Source organism: Ochotona princeps, chromosome 24 (assembly GCF_030435755.1).
Source record: "Ochotona princeps isolate mOchPri1 chromosome 24, mOchPri1.hap1, whole genome shotgun sequence".
Lineage (NCBI taxonomy): Eukaryota > Metazoa > Chordata > Mammalia > Lagomorpha > Ochotonidae > Ochotona > Ochotona princeps.
In genome coordinates, this window is record NC_080855.1 from 19,040,252 (window position 1) to 19,057,199 (window position 16,948).

The 16,948-nt window shown below is 53.8% G+C and overlaps 1 protein-coding gene across 2 annotated transcripts in view; it reads left to right on the top strand.

Annotated features, from left to right (window-relative positions):
• The window catches only part of MYH11 (myosin heavy chain 11), a 90,941-nt gene extending 76,293 nt beyond the window's left edge, over window positions 1-14,648 (top strand). The window contains exons 29-43 of one of the 2 annotated variants that reach the window (XM_058680967.1): window positions 458-664; window positions 1,953-2,057; window positions 2,151-2,303; window positions 2,448-2,696; window positions 4,051-4,263; window positions 4,494-4,706; window positions 4,816-4,977; window positions 5,272-5,400; window positions 5,679-5,767; window positions 6,132-6,255; window positions 6,932-7,140; window positions 8,397-8,505; window positions 8,585-8,757; window positions 11,815-11,853; window positions 14,493-14,529. In XM_058680967.1, coding sequence (XP_058536950.1) covers window positions 458-664; window positions 1,953-2,057; window positions 2,151-2,303; window positions 2,448-2,696; window positions 4,051-4,263; window positions 4,494-4,706; window positions 4,816-4,977; window positions 5,272-5,400; window positions 5,679-5,767; window positions 6,132-6,255; window positions 6,932-7,140; window positions 8,397-8,505; window positions 8,585-8,757; window positions 11,815-11,845 — 2,166 coding nt within the window. In that variant the 3' untranslated portion in view covers window positions 11,846-11,853; window positions 14,493-14,529. Of the gene's footprint in view, window positions 1-457; window positions 665-1,952; window positions 2,058-2,150; window positions 2,304-2,447; window positions 2,697-4,050; window positions 4,264-4,493; window positions 4,707-4,815; window positions 4,978-5,271; window positions 5,401-5,678; window positions 5,768-6,131; window positions 6,256-6,931; window positions 7,141-8,396; window positions 8,506-8,584; window positions 8,758-11,814; window positions 11,854-14,492 lie in introns of both variants that reach the window. The other variant, XM_058680966.1, reaches the window with a different exon arrangement.
• Window positions 14,649-16,948: the final 2,300 nt, after the last annotated feature.

Here is a 16,948-nt window from a genome sequence, read left to right on the forward strand (position 1 = left end):
CTTGGGCCAAGTGGAGTCCAAGGCCAGTCCTCACTCTGACCCAACTGACAACTACTTTAGAGGAAAGCCAGCCCTGGTTTCTAGCTCTCTGGTTTGTTGTTTTGAGAGTCAGCATTACTGAGGTATGCCCAGTGAAGTTTACCACTGTTCAGTGGATCTTAACAGAGTCCCCACTGCTGTAACTAGCACCAGTCATGACCAAGAACATGTGACTTTTTTAAAAAGTGAAGCTGAGACTCCCAGTTTTCATGTAAAATTTATTAGAATGTGCTTGAAGCTGCAGTGGAGGGGTCAGAAGGGACCTGCAGTCTTGGTGGCAATCCCGTGTTCCCTGCCTGGAGATGACGGGCACAGGTCCCTGGCACAGCAAGGGAGTGAGGCAGTTGTGGCTCCCACTGAAGGTGCCTTGGCAGCTGTGGGTCTCAGGCCTCCCTGCCCTCTCTGCTTGTTTGCGCAGGCCAAGGCAAACCTCGACAAGACCAAGCAGACGCTGGAGAAGGAGAACGCGGACCTGGCTGGTGAGCTGCGGGTTCTGGGCCAGGCGAAGCAGGAGGTGGAACACAAGAAGAAGAAGCTGGAAGTGCAGCTGCAGGACCTGCAGTCCAAGTGCAGTGATGGCGAGCGGGCCCGGGCGGAGCTCAATGACAAAGTCCACAAACTGCAGGTGAGGTGTCGCCTCCCGGCCGCCTGGGACCAGCAGGTGGAGGTGCCTTGCGGGGGGTGACATGGTCTCTCTGTCCCATTCAGTCTTTCAGAGGAAGCTTTCATCTGTTTTGTCCAACAAGCATTTATTGAGCACATGTATGCAGGCACTGAGACACAGCCCTGAGCGAGGAAGAGGGCAGATGCTGTCCTTGTCCCAACAGAATTCCTCCCTCTTGGGAGACACTGATGATCACATCTGTGGACGTGAAGTCCTACAGGACAGGGGAGATTCATGCTGTCCTGAGTGTTGACAGCAAGGGGGCCTGGCCTGGGCAGGAGGCAGAATCCGGTGGGTAAGTCAAAGTCACCCAGGAAGAAGGGAAAGCCTGTGCAAAAGCCCAGGGGTGAGCGGGAGAACTGGAAGAGACTGGATTTGGCCAGCAGAACAGGAGGGCTGAGCCGGGAGGAGCAGCACGGTGGAGGGTGAGCCGGGAGTAGCTGCTGACGCTGCTGATCTTTCCTCTGGGTGCCAGGACACCCTAGGAGGGCTTTCAGTGGAGGAATGTCACAGCCTGCTTATGACTGGCCTTTACTGCACTTTGCAGAGGCCTGTGGTCTGACCTTCCACTTCTGATAAATACTTCATGCGCTGACAACCTGGGACAGTGGGACAGGGGAGGCAGTGAGTGTGACACTTTTTCCACAGGCAGTTGAGAGCAGGAGTTTTGCCTCCCTAGGAAAGGCAAAGTCCTGGAAGGGTGGAGTCAAGGTCACACCCACCCTCGTTGTGGACGGGAAGAGGCAGGTGGCAGGCCGAGGTCCCCTCAGCCCTGCTGTTCAGTCACAGGGGCTGGAAGGAGGGGCAGACATTGCAGCAAAGGACTCTGACACTTTGGGTCTGCGTCTCCGGATGGGAAAAGGTGATGGTGGGGGCGAGATCCCTGGGGAGTTGAGGTGTACCTCTCCAGTGTCAGGAAGTAGATCAGCCTGGATAGCCTTTAGCATCTGGACTCCCAGGCTCACTGCTTCTCTCTGCCTGCTTGGTGGGGGTCAGGGACCAGCCCACATAGTTGGGGCCCCAGCAGATTCCAAGAAGCCACAGACTTGGGCCAGAGACCCTGGCTTGCAGGTGGCAAATCTGCCTTCAGAGCCACAGCTACTGTCATCAGGGTCTGTTACAGTCACTGGACACCCTATGTCTAAGCCCATGAGGATATGGGATGTGTGTGAAGTAAAAAGGATGGTTCCATCTTTAATGAAGCTCTGTTTCTAGAAGTTTCCACTAACCAGGCTCTGGTCTCCCTCAGAATGAAGTGGAGAGTGTCACGGGCATGCTCACTGAGGCCGAGGGGAAGGCCATCAAGCTGGCCAAGGAGGTGGCATCCCTTGGGTCCCAGCTCCAGGACACCCAGGTGAGTATCCTGCCAGAGTTCGAGAGGGGAGGGGGCACCTGGGTATGGCCTTCCTTGGGATGGATCCCTGAACCCTTCACCTGTCCTCTGTAGGAGCTGCTCCAAGAAGAAACCCGGCAGAAACTCAATGTGTCCACCAAGCTGCGCCAGCTGGAGGATGAGAGGAACAGCCTGCAGGAGCAGTTGGATGAGGAAACGGAGGCCAAGCAGAACCTGGAGCGTCACATCTCCACCCTGAACATCCAGGTACTGCCACAGTCCTTACTCTATGGTTGAGCCTTAGGTTCTGCTTTGCTTAGCTCACTGGCTCCCCCTGCTGTTGGACCTATTCACTGAGGACAAAGCGGTCCTTGGGGAATCACTCAAGGCACTCCTCTTACTCCTTTTCAGCTCTCCGACTCCAAGAAGAAGCTGCAGGACTTTGCCAGCACTGTGGAATCCTTGGAAGAAGGCAAGAAGAAGTTCCAGAAGGAAATTGAGAGTCTCACCCAGCAGTTTGAGGAGAAAGCAGCTGCTTACGATAAACTGGAAAAGACCAAGAACAGGCTTCAGCAGGAGCTGGACGACCTGGTTGTGGACTTGGACAACCAGCGGCAACTGGTGTCCAATCTGGAAAAGAAGCAGAAGAAGTTTGATCAGGTGAGGGCTGCTGCGGCCTGAACTCCATGCCAGCACACTGGCACTGGAGGAGGCTGCATCCCATCCCTGCCTCATTGGAAGCATGGGAACGCTAATTTTCCTTCTTGAAAATGTCTCAGGTTTTTGTCAAAAGACAGAGAGAAGCAGCCAGGAGCTGGGAATTCCATCTGGGTCTCCCCCAAAGGTGGCAGGGAGCTGCTCCCTTGGGTACCCATCACTACTCACTGCTGCCTCCCAGGGGGTACCCATGAGCAGGAAGTTGGAAGCAGGCACTCTGAGATGAAATGTAGGTATCCCACACTGCAAGCCGTCTTCTCTGGCTTTGGGAGACGATGATATACGAGAGCTGCTAGGTCAGAGTGTGGACATTAGCAGATCCCAGTACCACAGGGCCAGGTGCAAATGCAGTCACACTTTGGATTCCAGCCCTAAGGAGTCGGCTGTTCTATTCACTCACTGCTTACTGAGCACTCCAAGCCATTCAGAGCTGCGACTCCTCCAACTACTGTGTTGCCTTGCCATTTGTTACATAAAATTTCAAGCACACGGCAAAGCTAAAACAGGGTGGGAAGCAGCTGTATGGTCACAGCTTATTTGTTGGGTGCCTTTCAGAGCAAGATATAGTCACCGGGGAATTCCACCATGAGGTCAGATGCCCCGGATGGAGGGGCTCTCCAGCTGGCCCCCATGTCCCAAGCTTCTCCATGACCTCCTGTTCCCTTTTCCATCACCTTCCCCCCTCTGGACTGCCAATTTGTCTTCCCTCCTCATCTGTCCAGGGCCTGACATGGCTTCTATCATTTTCCTGTCAAACCCAGCATGAGTTGCTCTGTGCTGACTGTGGCTTGGGTGAGTCCTTGCTTCAGCCTTGTCTGAATTCTGGCCTTTAGAAGTGAGTCTGATACACTTCCCTGGTCCCCTGAAGGTGAGATTGATGCCAGGAAGGAATGTTCTTTGGGTTGCTTCTCTGAGCAAAAGGCTCAGCAGGTACAGGTCCATTCATACTTCCCATTTTCCTAGGGTCCTTTTGTAAGATTGTTGTTTCATGGCCACACATAACTAAGGAATAATTGGCCTCTGGCAGGTAGAACTGTCACTTTGGCCTCAGTCGTGGTCATGCAGCCATTCCCTAACTGAAATGGGCAGCCTGAAGTATTTCCAAACCCAAGGATCCAGCTGACCCTGGGCGGTGAGAGCCAGAAGCAAGGGCGTTATCTGCTCCTTGCGCAGACTCCTCATGACTGGCCGGCACCTAGATAAACACAGAGCTACGGCCATTCTGCTCTGAACTGGCAAACCAGTGAACCTCAGGGGTGCCCACTAATGACACCTCTGAGTCTTCTGTGTGTTGCAGTTGTTAGCCGAGGAGAAGAACATCTCTTCCAAGTACGCAGACGAAAGGGACAGAGCTGAGGCCGAAGCCAGGGAGAAGGAGACCAAGGCCTTATCCCTGGCTCGGGCCCTGGAAGAGGCCCTGGAGGCCAAGGAGGAGCTGGAGAGGACCAACAAAATGCTCAAGGCCGAGATGGAAGATCTGGTCAGCTCCAAGGACGACGTGGGCAAGAACGTGAGTGACCTATGACCGTCTCTGCCTGGTTTTCATTTCCCCAGTTTTCCCTTGAGGCTTATTGGCTGGGGCAAGGGGAGGCTGGCTCTGGGCCTCTTTCACAGTGGGTGATCAGGAATGGAGCACAGGTGGAGTTAGCTCTCCTGCCTAATGCTGCCTCCCCCGGGGGTTTCTGAGCCATCTTTCCAGAGTCAAAGCTCACATCAGAGGTGCTGTCTGCTGTCCCCTAGGTCCACGAGCTTGAGAAATCTAAGCGAGCCCTGGAGACGCAGATGGAGGAGATGAAGACACAGCTGGAGGAGCTGGAGGATGAGCTGCAAGCCACCGAAGACGCCAAGCTGCGGCTGGAGGTCAACATGCAGGCCCTCAAGGGCCAGTTCGAGAGGGATCTCCAGGCCCGGGATGAGCAGAACGAGGAGAAGAGGAGGCAGCTGCAGAGACAGGTGCGCCCCATTGGGGGAATGCAGGCGGGAGCGTGTGAACTGCTGCGTGTGGATGGGGTACTCACCGCCCAGGGCAGTTGGGCAGCACACATCTCTGCTTCTCACTCAGCTTCACGAGTATGAGACGGAACTGGAAGACGAGCGGAAGCAGCGTGCCCTGGCGACGGCGGCCAAGAAGAAGCTGGAGGGCGACCTGAAGGACCTGGAGCTTCAGGCCGACTCGGCCATCAAAGGGCGCGAGGAGGCCATCAAGCAGCTTCGAAAGCTGCAGGTGAGTGACCACCCTCCTGAGCCCCATGCCCACAGAGGCTGCAGGAAGTAGATCCACCTGTTTTTGTCAGTGCCAGCTCAGCCCGAGTTTTCCATTTAGCCTTTGGAGGTCACTTTCCCACTGTGCACGGATGCAGCATGGTCATCAGGGGCTCCACAGCTTAGGCCTGCTGAGCCTGGCTACCTGGGGCTCCAGAAAGAACCCTGCTAGTGCTAGTAGGCAGAGCTGAGCTGGGCGGCAGAACTAGGGGCCAGTGAGGGCTGCTTAGCTTGTTCTACCGGTTACTTCCTGCAGGCTCAGATGAAGGACTTCCAGAGAGAGCTGGACGACGCCCGTGCCTCCAGGGACGAGATCTTTTCCACAGCCAAAGAGAACGAGAAAAAAGCCAAGAGTCTGGAGGCAGACCTCATGCAGCTACAAGAGGTAGAGCCGCCTTGTGGCCATGAGAGCCTCAGTGGAGGTCCTGGTGGGAGCAACCCTAGCTCCCCAGGTATCCTCATTCGGTAGCGCACATGCGTGGGCTTCCCTCACAAGAGCACCCCAAGACAGGAGCTCTCTCTGATGTGTTTCTGGGGCCTCCCCTGAGCCCGGAGGAGGAATGCTTATGTTCAAGGGTCATCCCAGACATGGCAGGGTGAACTCGGGGGCTGGGACTTGGCTGGCCCTCTCCAGGCAGACAGCAGCTTCCCTTCCGCCTCCAGGATCTGGCCGCAGCAGAAAGAGCCCGCAAACAGGCAGACCTGGAGAAGGAGGAGCTGGCAGAGGAGCTGGCCAGCAGCTTGTCCGGAAGGTATGGGGCCACTTGGGAGGGTGGGGAAGGAGACAGCTCACGGGAGCCTGGGCCTTTATTTTTAATGGGACAATGCCGAATGCTCTCCTGGGGTTGTGATGGGAAGAGGCGTTTCCTCAAGCTGTTCAGGTTCCTCATTGAGTGCATGGTGAATTGTGTTCATCTAAATTAGGCAGCGAGGTGTGTACCAAGAGTTGCTGGGCAGGGTCAGGGAGGGGAGCCGGTACCCACCTTATCCCAGCTCATTTCCTAGCTGCTGCCTCTGGATGGGTCCTCTGGTCCTCAGTTACAAGTTGAGGGCAACCCTGGGGCGCTGCTCCTCCCAGCGGAGGGCAGAGGCCCCCAACACCAGTGTCACCCTCAGGAACGCGCTGCAGGATGAGAAGCGCCGCCTAGAGGCCCGGATCGCACAGCTGGAGGAGGAGCTGGAGGAGGAGCAGGGCAACATGGAGGCCATGAACGACCGTGTCCGTAAAGCCACACAGCAGGTGCGTGCTGCACAAGGCCTAGGGCCTCTGCCCAGAGCCGGCAGCACAAGGCTCCAGGAAGCAGGCCTGTTGGGGACGTTGGCATTTCCAAACTCGGCGGCTGTTCCTTGCCCCGAGTAGGGCTCCACTGACAGACACTAGACCAGTGCTCTCCGATCGCTCAGAGCACACGAGGACCTCAGCAGGAGGGACACGACCACTGGCACTGGAGCCTCACATTGCCTTGGACGTCTCTTGTCACAGGCCTGCCCTGCTGTGTGCAGTCTCCAAGTGGCAGGGGGACAGTAAAAGACCTGTATGTAGAGACCCAGGTCTCCTCTGGTGGATGTCACGATGCTGAGACCTTTCTAAAACCTGGCCTTCAGAGCCCCAAGAGCCACACTGCAGGGTGTCTGGCTCCTCCACTGGAGTGAAAATGCTTGCTGGGCATCTACAGTGTGACAGGCACCGCGGCCCATCACAAGACACAAAGCCCCTCAAATATGGACAGCAGGCTTGGGACTAGACCACAGGATGGGAAGGGTAGCTGAGGACAGGCCCTGGCTAGGCCTGGGTGGCACTGGATGCCTGTGGAGGAGAAGGTTCATAAGCTGGATGGAAGGCGGAGGGCCTTGTGCAGGAGCTGCATCCTGGCCTTCTTGCCTTCTGCCTCATGATCCTTCGTGTTCCTCCCCAGGCTGAGCAGCTCAACAATGAGCTGGCCACAGAGCGCAGTGCGGCCCAGAAGAACGAGAGTGCAAGGCAGCAGCTTGAACGGCAGAACAAGGAGCTCCGGAGCAAGCTGCAGGAGATGGAGGGGGCAGTCAAGTCCAAGTTCAAGTCCACTATTGCAGCCCTGGAGGCCAAGATTGCACAGCTGGAGGAGCAGGTCGAGCAGGAGGCCAGGTAAGAGCAACCTGGAGCTCCAAACTGCAGCTCGTTTGCTGGTGACCGGGGCCAGCTCTGAGAAGCTTGCTCAGTGGCACCCGTGCAGTGAGTATTGTGAGAAATGAGTGGAAACGGCTAAGTGCTGTGTGTCTCTGCCTGGCCTAGAACAGTCTCTTAGGACGTAAGCCATTCCTGGTGTGATGGCCCTCGTCAGCCTTCGCAGGACCACATGGTGCTTATGTCTAAAAAGATTTATTCATTTTTATCTGAAAAGCAGTCGCAGAAAGGCAAACAACAGAGAGATCTTCCATTCTCTGGTTCACTCCCCAACTGACTCAGCTGGGCCAGTTCAAAGCTAAGAGCTTCTTTGGAGTCTCCCATGTGAGGGCAGGAACCCAAGCACTAGAGCCATCCTCTGGTGTTTTCCTTGGTGCACTAGCAGGGAGCTGGATACTGGCACTGCTGCCTAGGGGAACCTCTGACTGCAGGGACACTGTTACATTCAGCACATGCAGAAAGGCCTTTCCTCTAAATTAGGGATCTGGGGTCAGAGCTGAGGTGCAGTGGGTTAGGCCTTTGCCTTCAATGCCATCATCCCATGAGCTCTGGTTTGGAATCCCCACTGCTCCACCTCCAACCCAGCTCCCTGCTAATGTGTGTGTGTGGAGGCAGCAGATCTTGGCCCAAGTGCTTGGGTCCCCGCACACATGCGGAAGATCTGGATGGAGTTCCAGGCTCCTGGTTTTGACCAGGCTCGGACCAGACCATTGTCCCTATGTGGAAAGTGAACTTGCGAATGCAAGATCTCTATCCATCTCTCCACTACAGCTTCCAAATAAATAAGTAAATCATCAAGGATAGACAAGTAAATTAGGGGTGAACTGAGGCAGTGGTCAGATCCCCTTTTAGCAGCAGCTTGGTGCATCACACACGCATTCTGGTCCACTCCTCTGAAGTGTCCACTCCAGTGACATCTGGCAGTCAGGGACATGTGTAAGGGTCACCAGAGTCCAGGCGAGAACATTCTCAACACCTTTCAGCCCCCAACTGCCCCCAATTCTGGTCCCAGACTTTTTTCCATAACGCAAATCTGTCATCTCTACTGAGTAGCCTGCTCTGGATGTTAGAGAAACAGGCACACAGCCTATGGCCTCTGATGTCTCCTTCACTCACTCAGCTGGATGTTAAGGTTCCATCTCCCACCTGACCCATACTGGTGATTTGTCGGGAGCCAGCTGTGTCTGAAACCGTCTTCGGTACCCCTTCCTGTGCAGAGAGAAGCAGGCGATGACCAAGTCCCTGAAGCAGCGGGACAAGAAGCTGAAGGAGGTGCTGCTGCAGGTGGAGGATGAGCGCAAGATGGCCGAGCAGTACAAGGAGCAGGTGAGCCTGGCCCCTGCGCCTCCCCAGGCCTGCGGCTCCCTGGCATGCAGCCTCTTACCTGTGGCCACTCTCTCGATAGGCAGAGAAAGGAAACGCCAAGGTCAAACAGCTCAAGAGGCAGCTGGAGGAGGCAGAGGAGGAGTCGCAGCGCATCAATGCCAACCGCAGGAAGCTGCAGCGCGAGCTGGATGAGGCCACTGAGAGCAACGAGGCCATGGGTCGCGAGGTGAATGCGCTCAAGAGCAAGCTCAGGTGAGAGCCCGCCGCTCGCCCCTGCTGTGCGCGCTGGGTTGTTCAGGAACAATAGAGGGGTCCAGCCCCCAGCAGGCCCTGAAGCTCAGCTGCTATTTTCCTAAGAGCTGCTTCCCAACCTCCTGAGGAGGAGATGGTCAGGGTATCCTCTCCCTGGAAGTCTCTGTAAAGTTCCCCCTTAACCTTACCCATTTCTGCTCCTTCTTGCTCCACTCTGGGTTTCTTTTCACTGCCGACACTGGGGCTGACTGCTGGAGGCACCCACGGGCGGCACAGAATGAGAACCCCTGTCCCAATACAGTTATGATAACCTAATATGTCACTGCCAGGAGTCCCTAGAGCTAGTAGCCCTTGGCCCAGACACCTGTCCTTGCCACAGTGGGGCTTTGCCCTCCCATACCCTTAAGGGGCCAGGTAGCCCCTGCCTGCCCGTTGTCGTGCCAGTGACACCACCTGGAAGTTTCAACTCTGACCTTCCCATTTAACCTCCGCATCACTCGAAGTTCTTCTGGGTGATGTGAACACCAAGGCACAGCCCAGGGACTCTTGACACCTGTGCCCACCCTCTTCCTTGGGCTCTGCCAGAACCTTGGAACCCCCATAACCTGACTGCTGGTCATCTTGTCACTAGTTCTGTCTCCTGGGGGTCTTTACTCCGTGGATGCCCTCCTGCTGTAGCACCCACCAGTGACCAAGCCAGCTTAAATCCTTGCCCCCCCCCACAACCCTCTGAACTCAGATCTGCCTCTTGCTCTACTGTACTTGTGCAGTTAAAGCACAGTCCTAATGTCCTGCCTTCCCCACAGCTGCAACTCAACCTCACTGCGACTAGGGAGGCCTTGCCCCACTCCCCACTCTGAGTGTCCCATAAAAGCCTCCAACACCCATGACCTGGCTTCCTTTTTAACTGAAAGACGCCATTAAGACATGCAGGCCAGCTCCCTCCAGCTGTGCTCCCTGTCTCTGGTATTAGGCCAGCAGCTCCACCAGACCTACTGTCTTCTGGAAAACCTTACCTTCCTCCTCTGCTGTCTTTCCTCTCGGGTTGCCCCTTCAGCTGCAAAAGCCTTAACCTACTTCCCTGCTCCCCCCTCTCCCCCAAGAGCTCTGAGGAAAGGTGCTGGCAGCTCCACTCTCAGTGCCCACGGTCGGTTGGTCCCTGACTCCTCAGCAGCTGAGTGACCCATGTGTCTCTCGCTCCATGCACTTTCTTCCCCGGGTTTCCCAGGTCCCACCCTCCTCTGTGTACCCTCCTGTCATCTCCTTGGCCAGTTCCCCAGTGAAAACCTGCCCATCTTGCTCTGTTCATCTTAGAGGATTTCACCAAGTAGCTCCAAGTGTCCATCTGCAGCCTGGAGTTCCTCCTGGAGCCCCAGCTCTGCTGGGCTATCCCCTTCAGCTATGACGGACAGCTCACACCTCAAGGGCCCTGCCCTGAGCAAGCCCCTATGCCCCTAAATCCATCCTCACACTCCTCCCCAGCTCGGCCCCTGGGAGAATGGAGCTGCTGTCAGTTCAGACCCCAGAGCCTGTAGTCAGTCTTTATCTTTCTCCCTTGTGTCTCCCCTCTGCTCGCTGTCTCTGCTGCTGGAAAAACCTGGTCAATCTCCTCTTACAAATACTCTACATCCAGAATCTGGCTCCTGTCAGGCAGCGGTCCATTGCCACCACAACTCCTCCCTGAGACAACACTTCTGTCTGCCTCCTGCTTCTATGAGGGCTCCCCAACAACCTGTGCTCACGGCAGCAGCCATGGGGAGCCCAATGCAATGATTCCAGACCCTGTTGCTCCTCTTGCTCAGAAGCCATAGAGGCTTCTACCTCACTCAGAGCCAAAGCTTCCACAATGGTTGGTGCTTCCAGGCCCTGTATGTATTGCTATCTGCTGTCCCCCATTACCTTTGACCTCTGCCAGGGAGAATTTCCCCTGAACTCTTAGAGCTGGCTCACTCACTCCCTTGCTTCAGACCCTTACTCAAGTTATTCCTGTAAAATTCCCAATCCCACTCCCCTTATTTACTTTGGTGTACTGGCATGCTACTCGTATTCATCTCAAAGCATCTCCCCCATCCCGTACACGTCTGTTTATTTTCGCCAGTGTCTGGGCCAGAGCTAGGCACATAGGAATGCCGAGTCCTGGATGACACTTCTCCACCCCCAGTCATTACCATGCCACCCTATCATCTGTGTTGGTCTTCTACCCCCTGTACTGTAGCTTCCTTGTTCTCTTCTTTGAAATTAATCATTTTTACCATGCATGTATTTACTTGTAAATAAAACTTAGTACCAGCCCTGACCTTCTAAACCAGATCACCTGGATCAACAGGGCACAGTGACATTAAACACAATTACTGTCATCACCAACTGGTGATGCAGGGAGACCTACTCCTTAGCTAAAAAGAGTGACAGTGGACACGAGTGCCTCATAGATGCTGACATGATCAGACATCACCCTGGCACTGGTTCCTCTCTATGTAGTACAAGCTGGAATCAGACTAGCAGCACCTCAGCCCTTGGCTCCCTTCTCTGAATCTTCCATAGGCACAGAAATACATCTAGCTCCTGGAGTGTTGCTGAAGGTCAGCTAAGCCCAGCCTCACTGACCATGCAACGGCCCAGCCAGCTCTGCAGTCTTCCAGGCCACATAAACCTCAGTGCAGCCCTCTGAACTAGCTCTATGACTGACACCTGCCATATTTTGCTGGTCAGAGCTGATGGGAGCTGCAAAGCTCCCCCTCCCCAGTCGTGAGCAGTGATGTAGCTGAGGGGCCCCTCCTGCTTCTGTTCTAACATGGACCTTGTAGACTCAAAGGCCTTTACCTTGTACAACAGGTGTGTGATGACAGGACTTAGAGTCCTTCAGAAGACAACAGAAGCAGTTTTAGCCTTTTGCACCCCCTGCTGGTCCTGAGGGTGCCCGGTTCTGAGGGTTGGATGTCAGGTGCTTCTCTGCAAGGCTGACTGAAAAAGGCCTTTAAGGGTTTAATGAAAGCAACTGCCTTTAAATGATCTGGCTTCTTCCCGCTTAACCACTGGGGCCCCCTCTCTCTCTTTCAGAGGGCCCCCCCCACAGGAAACCTCGCAGTGACTCACCAGGTACTATGCCTCTGGCTTTGCCATCGTGTGTCATGCTCAGTCCCCTTTCCTTTCTGCCCAGCGCCCTCCACTCCTTCTGCCCCCCACCCTCCCCGCCTGTTTTTATTAAAGCCCTCACAAATCCCCACAAAAGTCCTACAAAGTCTGAAGGCTTGGATGTCTCAGTCCCAAACACACTTGTATCAGAAGCCAATGTTAGCACGAGTCGACCTCAGCTCCTAATCTGTTTTCCTTCCCTCCCTTCCACACCTGCCACGCAGCCTCACCACTGCGTCTTAGATGACATTCAAGAGGCTCTGTTAGGCACGGCAAGTGCCCTTACCTGGGTGCTGTGAGGAGGCTCGACAGGCAGTGCTACCCTCCCTTCTGTCCCACACAGGCTGGTATACTACCAGAGAGTGCACTTGGCTTCCAGCTGGCTGGTCTGGGTCACAGATTGGGAGACAAGCAGGCACAGGTTCATGGTCACCATGGTGCAGCCACCTGTCCTTGCACCACTGAGCTTTCACAGACTTGGGCATGGAGAACATGCGCTGTCACAGCCGTGTCTGATCCGTACTGCGGCTGCACAGGCTTGAGCACGGTCTGGCTGCTAACTGCTTTTTCAGTGCACGGGGGTGGAGAGTGGCTATGAGAGCCTAGCATGGGCTCGCTGGGCCTTTTCTGGAGGGCCCACGGGTATGAATGCGTTCAAGGACACAGGAATGGATGACAGACTCAAGGAAACACACAGGGACTTTCCCAAGAACGAAGAGGCCACCTTTGGGGTTTTAGCAACGTATTTGTACACAGGGGCCTGACCCTCATCTCTCAGCCCTGGCTCAAGTCCATCTTGGCTTCTGGCTAATCTCGGCTTTGCCACTGCCACCCAATACTTAAAGCTGGGTGAGGTCTTGGCAACAGCTTTCATGGGGGAGCCTGTGGGATGCTTACAGCAGTCTTTCACTGTCCCTAGGAAGCCAAGTCCTTGCACAGTAGCCAGGGCTTGCACCTGCATGCTGACACCCGGTCAGCCTAGATAAGTTCTCAGGGCTCATGAGAAGGATCCAAATTCTTCAGAGATGGACACTTTAAAGGAAATGTTTAGTGAGGTTCCTTTCTTTCTGTAACAGATGTAGTCGGTAGGCCTAGGTTGGAATTTTGAAAGCCATTCCTAAAGGAAAGGTGCCGGGTCAGAACAGACTGTCTGGCACAGGGGAGTGGTTTACAAGATCTGGGCCGGATATTAGGTCACGGGAGCAAGCACACTTATCCAACGCACTCTACTAATAGGCAAACACAGACTTTCCGAGGAGGCAAGGACAGTGTCTGGAGGAAGGACAGTATATCTTAGGGGCTGCCTTTCCACCCTTAAGCTATACTTCAGCTTGTCCTGAGGAGGGCTGGACAGAGACCCATAGAACAGTCACAACTTGGAATCTTCTCTCTGGCCCTGATTCCTGGGTAACACAGTGATATGAGACATAGCAGGGGAGGCTTCTTCTAGAACGAGGGATGAAGAGTGAGTTCAAAGGGAGAGGAAGCCATGCAGCTTCGTGGCAAAGCTGGCCTGGGAGTTGCCAGCAATTCTAAGTATCTATTCCTGATGGCTGCACCTCAGGAAGTGCCACCCTCTGAACCAAGAGGCTCAGGTTGGACTCCCCTTCTGGGCGACCACAAACCACTGGGCCTTGCTGCAGCCTCTGGGGCAGGTTTGCCCTCACTGGCTTCCTCTGGTCTTTGTTTGGTGAGCTGGCCACTTTTCTAACAAAGTCTGCTGATCCTTCATGCTTCTCAGATGTCCCCTAAAGTCCTTTGCTCCAACTCAGGTCATCCAGGTCTGACCTGAGAGTTTGCTGAGGTCACTGACCTGCAGGGGGCTCTTTCTCCTCCCCTGCTGCCCCCCTCCCTGACCTGGTGGTCTTGTGACACTGGGGCCAACTGAATGATAATGGGAAAGGGTTTGGGTAACCCTGCCTATGGGGCTAAAGTCCACCATGGATTAAGAATCAGCTGACATGTCCCATAAGCACTATTTTATGCCAAGCACGGGGAGCAAACAACAGATGTGAGCAAAAAACATTCCTTACTGCTATGGGAGTGTGGGGGCATCTCCGTACCAGGAATCTCCGTACCAGGAATCTCCGTACCAGCAGGGGGTGCCCTCTCCCTTTTATCAGGGAGCCCCTTTCTGGGTCAGGGATGTCTTCCTCTTACCGCTGCCTTGGCTGTCCATGTTCAACTCCTTTCTTTTGGGAACCTAAAACCTTTCCCCCTTTTCCTTCTGGACGGGGAGGTGAGAACATGCTAGGTGTCCTTCAGCCTGCCCCACTGGAGTCTGGGAACATGCAGCCCTCCTACCTGCCTTTTTAATCCTAAACCAAAGACTGCAACAGACCATATGCATCATCAAAACAAAGCCAGGCATTTTTTTTTTTTCAAAGCAAACTTGCTTTTAAGACAGACAAAATTCTGCTCTGCCCCCACTGCAGCTGATGATATGTAAGCAACCAAACCAGACTCTAAGAATGGCCAGAATTCATCAACACCAGTCCCAGTATCCGCAGTTGTGTTGTACCCCGCCTTCTGTACCCACTACCAAACCTATTTCAACACCAGAGGGCTTTCTGTAACACTTACTTTCTTATTGAATCCCATAGGCGAGGAAACGAGACCTCATTTGTTCCTTCTAGAAGGTCTGGGGGGCGTAGAGTTATTGAAAATGCAGATGGTTCTGAGGAGGAAGTGGACGCTCGCGATGCAGACTTCAATGGAACCAAATCCAGCGAATGAACGAGTTTTGCACCACAGCAGGAAGAGACCTCACCAATGGACAAAGCAACTAAACCCAACCCAGCAGATCCAACTCCGTTTTCAAATCTCAAACATCACAGACACTCCTCACGATGATTATAAAAACCACCGCCCTCAAGTCTGGGAACAGAACTTTTTAAGTTTTTATGATGTGCCAAAGGAGAAAATCCCAACAGGAACACAAACACACCCTTCTCGCTCTATTGATGGATTGGGCAGAGCTTTGAGGAAAATGCAGCCATGGTAACCAGTCACTGGCAACTTCGTTTACATGACATGGGGACAAAGTCACCACAACAGGTGCCACTGCCCCGCTCCCAGTTCATTGCCTAACCCGTGTGCCCTTCTGACTCCCCGAGTAAGGCCCTGGCTTGAGAATCCTTGCTCCCTGTCCTGACTTCCACACCTCAGACATGCACAGTTCACCCCGCCCAAGTGCCTTCTGTAGTCACAAGCAGTGAGGAGACACTGTTCCATGGACAAGAGCAGGGACGGTCCACTGTCTTATGTGCACCCAATTGTACTTCTGGACACCTTCACTAATAAAAGGTCATAATAGGTCACTAGAACGTGCTCGCCTCTTGTCTTCTTACAAAGGGAAAAGGGGAGAGTTGGGGGTCTGGTTTAACTCTTGCAAAAACCGTATAAAGACAGGGGTTTTATTTTCTGGATGGGAAAACTAAGGCTCTCCTAGCTGGCCAGAGGAGCAGAAATGCAGAGTGATGCTGGCCAAGGGGGCTTTCCTATGCAGGAGGTGGGCAGCTCTACGACTGGGGATCAGAGCACTGCTTCCTGCCCTTAAGTAGAACCAAGTAAAACAGCCTTATCAGTAAAAACCAGTGTATATATGACACGAGGGGTCTGCAAAATGTTCATGGAAAATGCGTATTATAAGAAACTATGCCCGGTGGCGTGGCCTAGTGGCTAAAGTCCTCGCCTTGAATGCGCTGGGATCCCATATGGGTGCCGGTTCTAATCCTAGCAGCTCCACTTCCCATCCAGCTCCCTGCTTGTGGCCTGGGAAGGCAGTCAAGGATGGCCCAAAGCCTTGGGACCCTGCACCCACGTGGGAGACCTGGAGGAAGGTCCTGGCTCCTGGCTCTGGATCGGCACAGCTCTGGCCGTTGCGGCTCACTTGGGGAGTGAGTCATTGGACGGAAGATCTTCCTCTCTGTCTCTCCTCCTCTCTATATATCTAACTTTGTAATAAAATAAAATAAATCTAAAAAACAAACAAAAAACTGCATATGGGCCCGGCGTGGTAGCCTATTGGCTAAAATCCTCACCTTGCATGCACTAGGATCCCATATGGGTACCGGTTCTAATCCCAGCAGCTCCACTTCCCATCCAGCTCCCTGCTTGTGGCCTGGGAAAGCAGCTGAGGATGGCCCAAACCCTTGGGAACCTGCAGCTATATGGGAGACAGGGAAGAGGCTCCTGGATCCTGGCTTCGGCCGTTGCGGTCATTTGGGGAGTGAATCATCAGACAAAAGATCTTCCTGTCTCTCTTCTCTGTATACCTGACTTTGCAATAAATATAAATGAATCTTTTAAAAAGTATGCATATATTTCATTTTCTGTACCAAATAAACTTGTCTTTCAGTTCCATTTTTCCATATTCTGAAGTATCTTCCTGAAGACTGAGTAATCCTCAGTACAAAAATCTTAAACTTTCCGACTATAGACATGGTGCTCTAATTGGAAAATTCCTCACCCGACCTCATGGGATAAGTCACAAATACAAGCACACTAAGAATATCGTATGAGGTTACCCTCAGGGGGCAGGTGCTGTGGCCTAGCCTGTCAGGCTGCTGCTCGAGGCATCCACAACCCACAGAATGCCTGGTTTAGGTCCCAGTTAATCTGCTTTCAATCCAGCTTCTTACCAATACAGCACAGGGAGGAGATGAGAGCTGGTTCTTAGGCTCCTGCTATTCATGTAGGAGACTGGGAGGGAGTTCTAGCAGAGGGAAGCCCTCTTTGTGTCACAATGCCTTCCAAATAAATATTTTAAAAGAAAATCTTTAAGAAATAGGCATTTGGACCCGATGTGGTAGCCTAACAGTTGAAGTCCTCATTTTGAATGTGCCAGGATCCCATATGAGCACTGGATCTAATCCCAGTAACCCTGCTTCCCATCCAGCTCCCTGCTTGTGGCCTGGGTAAGCAGTCAAGGATGGCCCAAAGCCTTGGGACCCTGCACCCATGTGGGAGACCTGGAAGAGGCTCCTGGCTTCGGATTGGCTCAGCTCTGGCCATTGCAGTTGCTTGGGGAATGAATCATTGGATGGAGGGTCTTCCT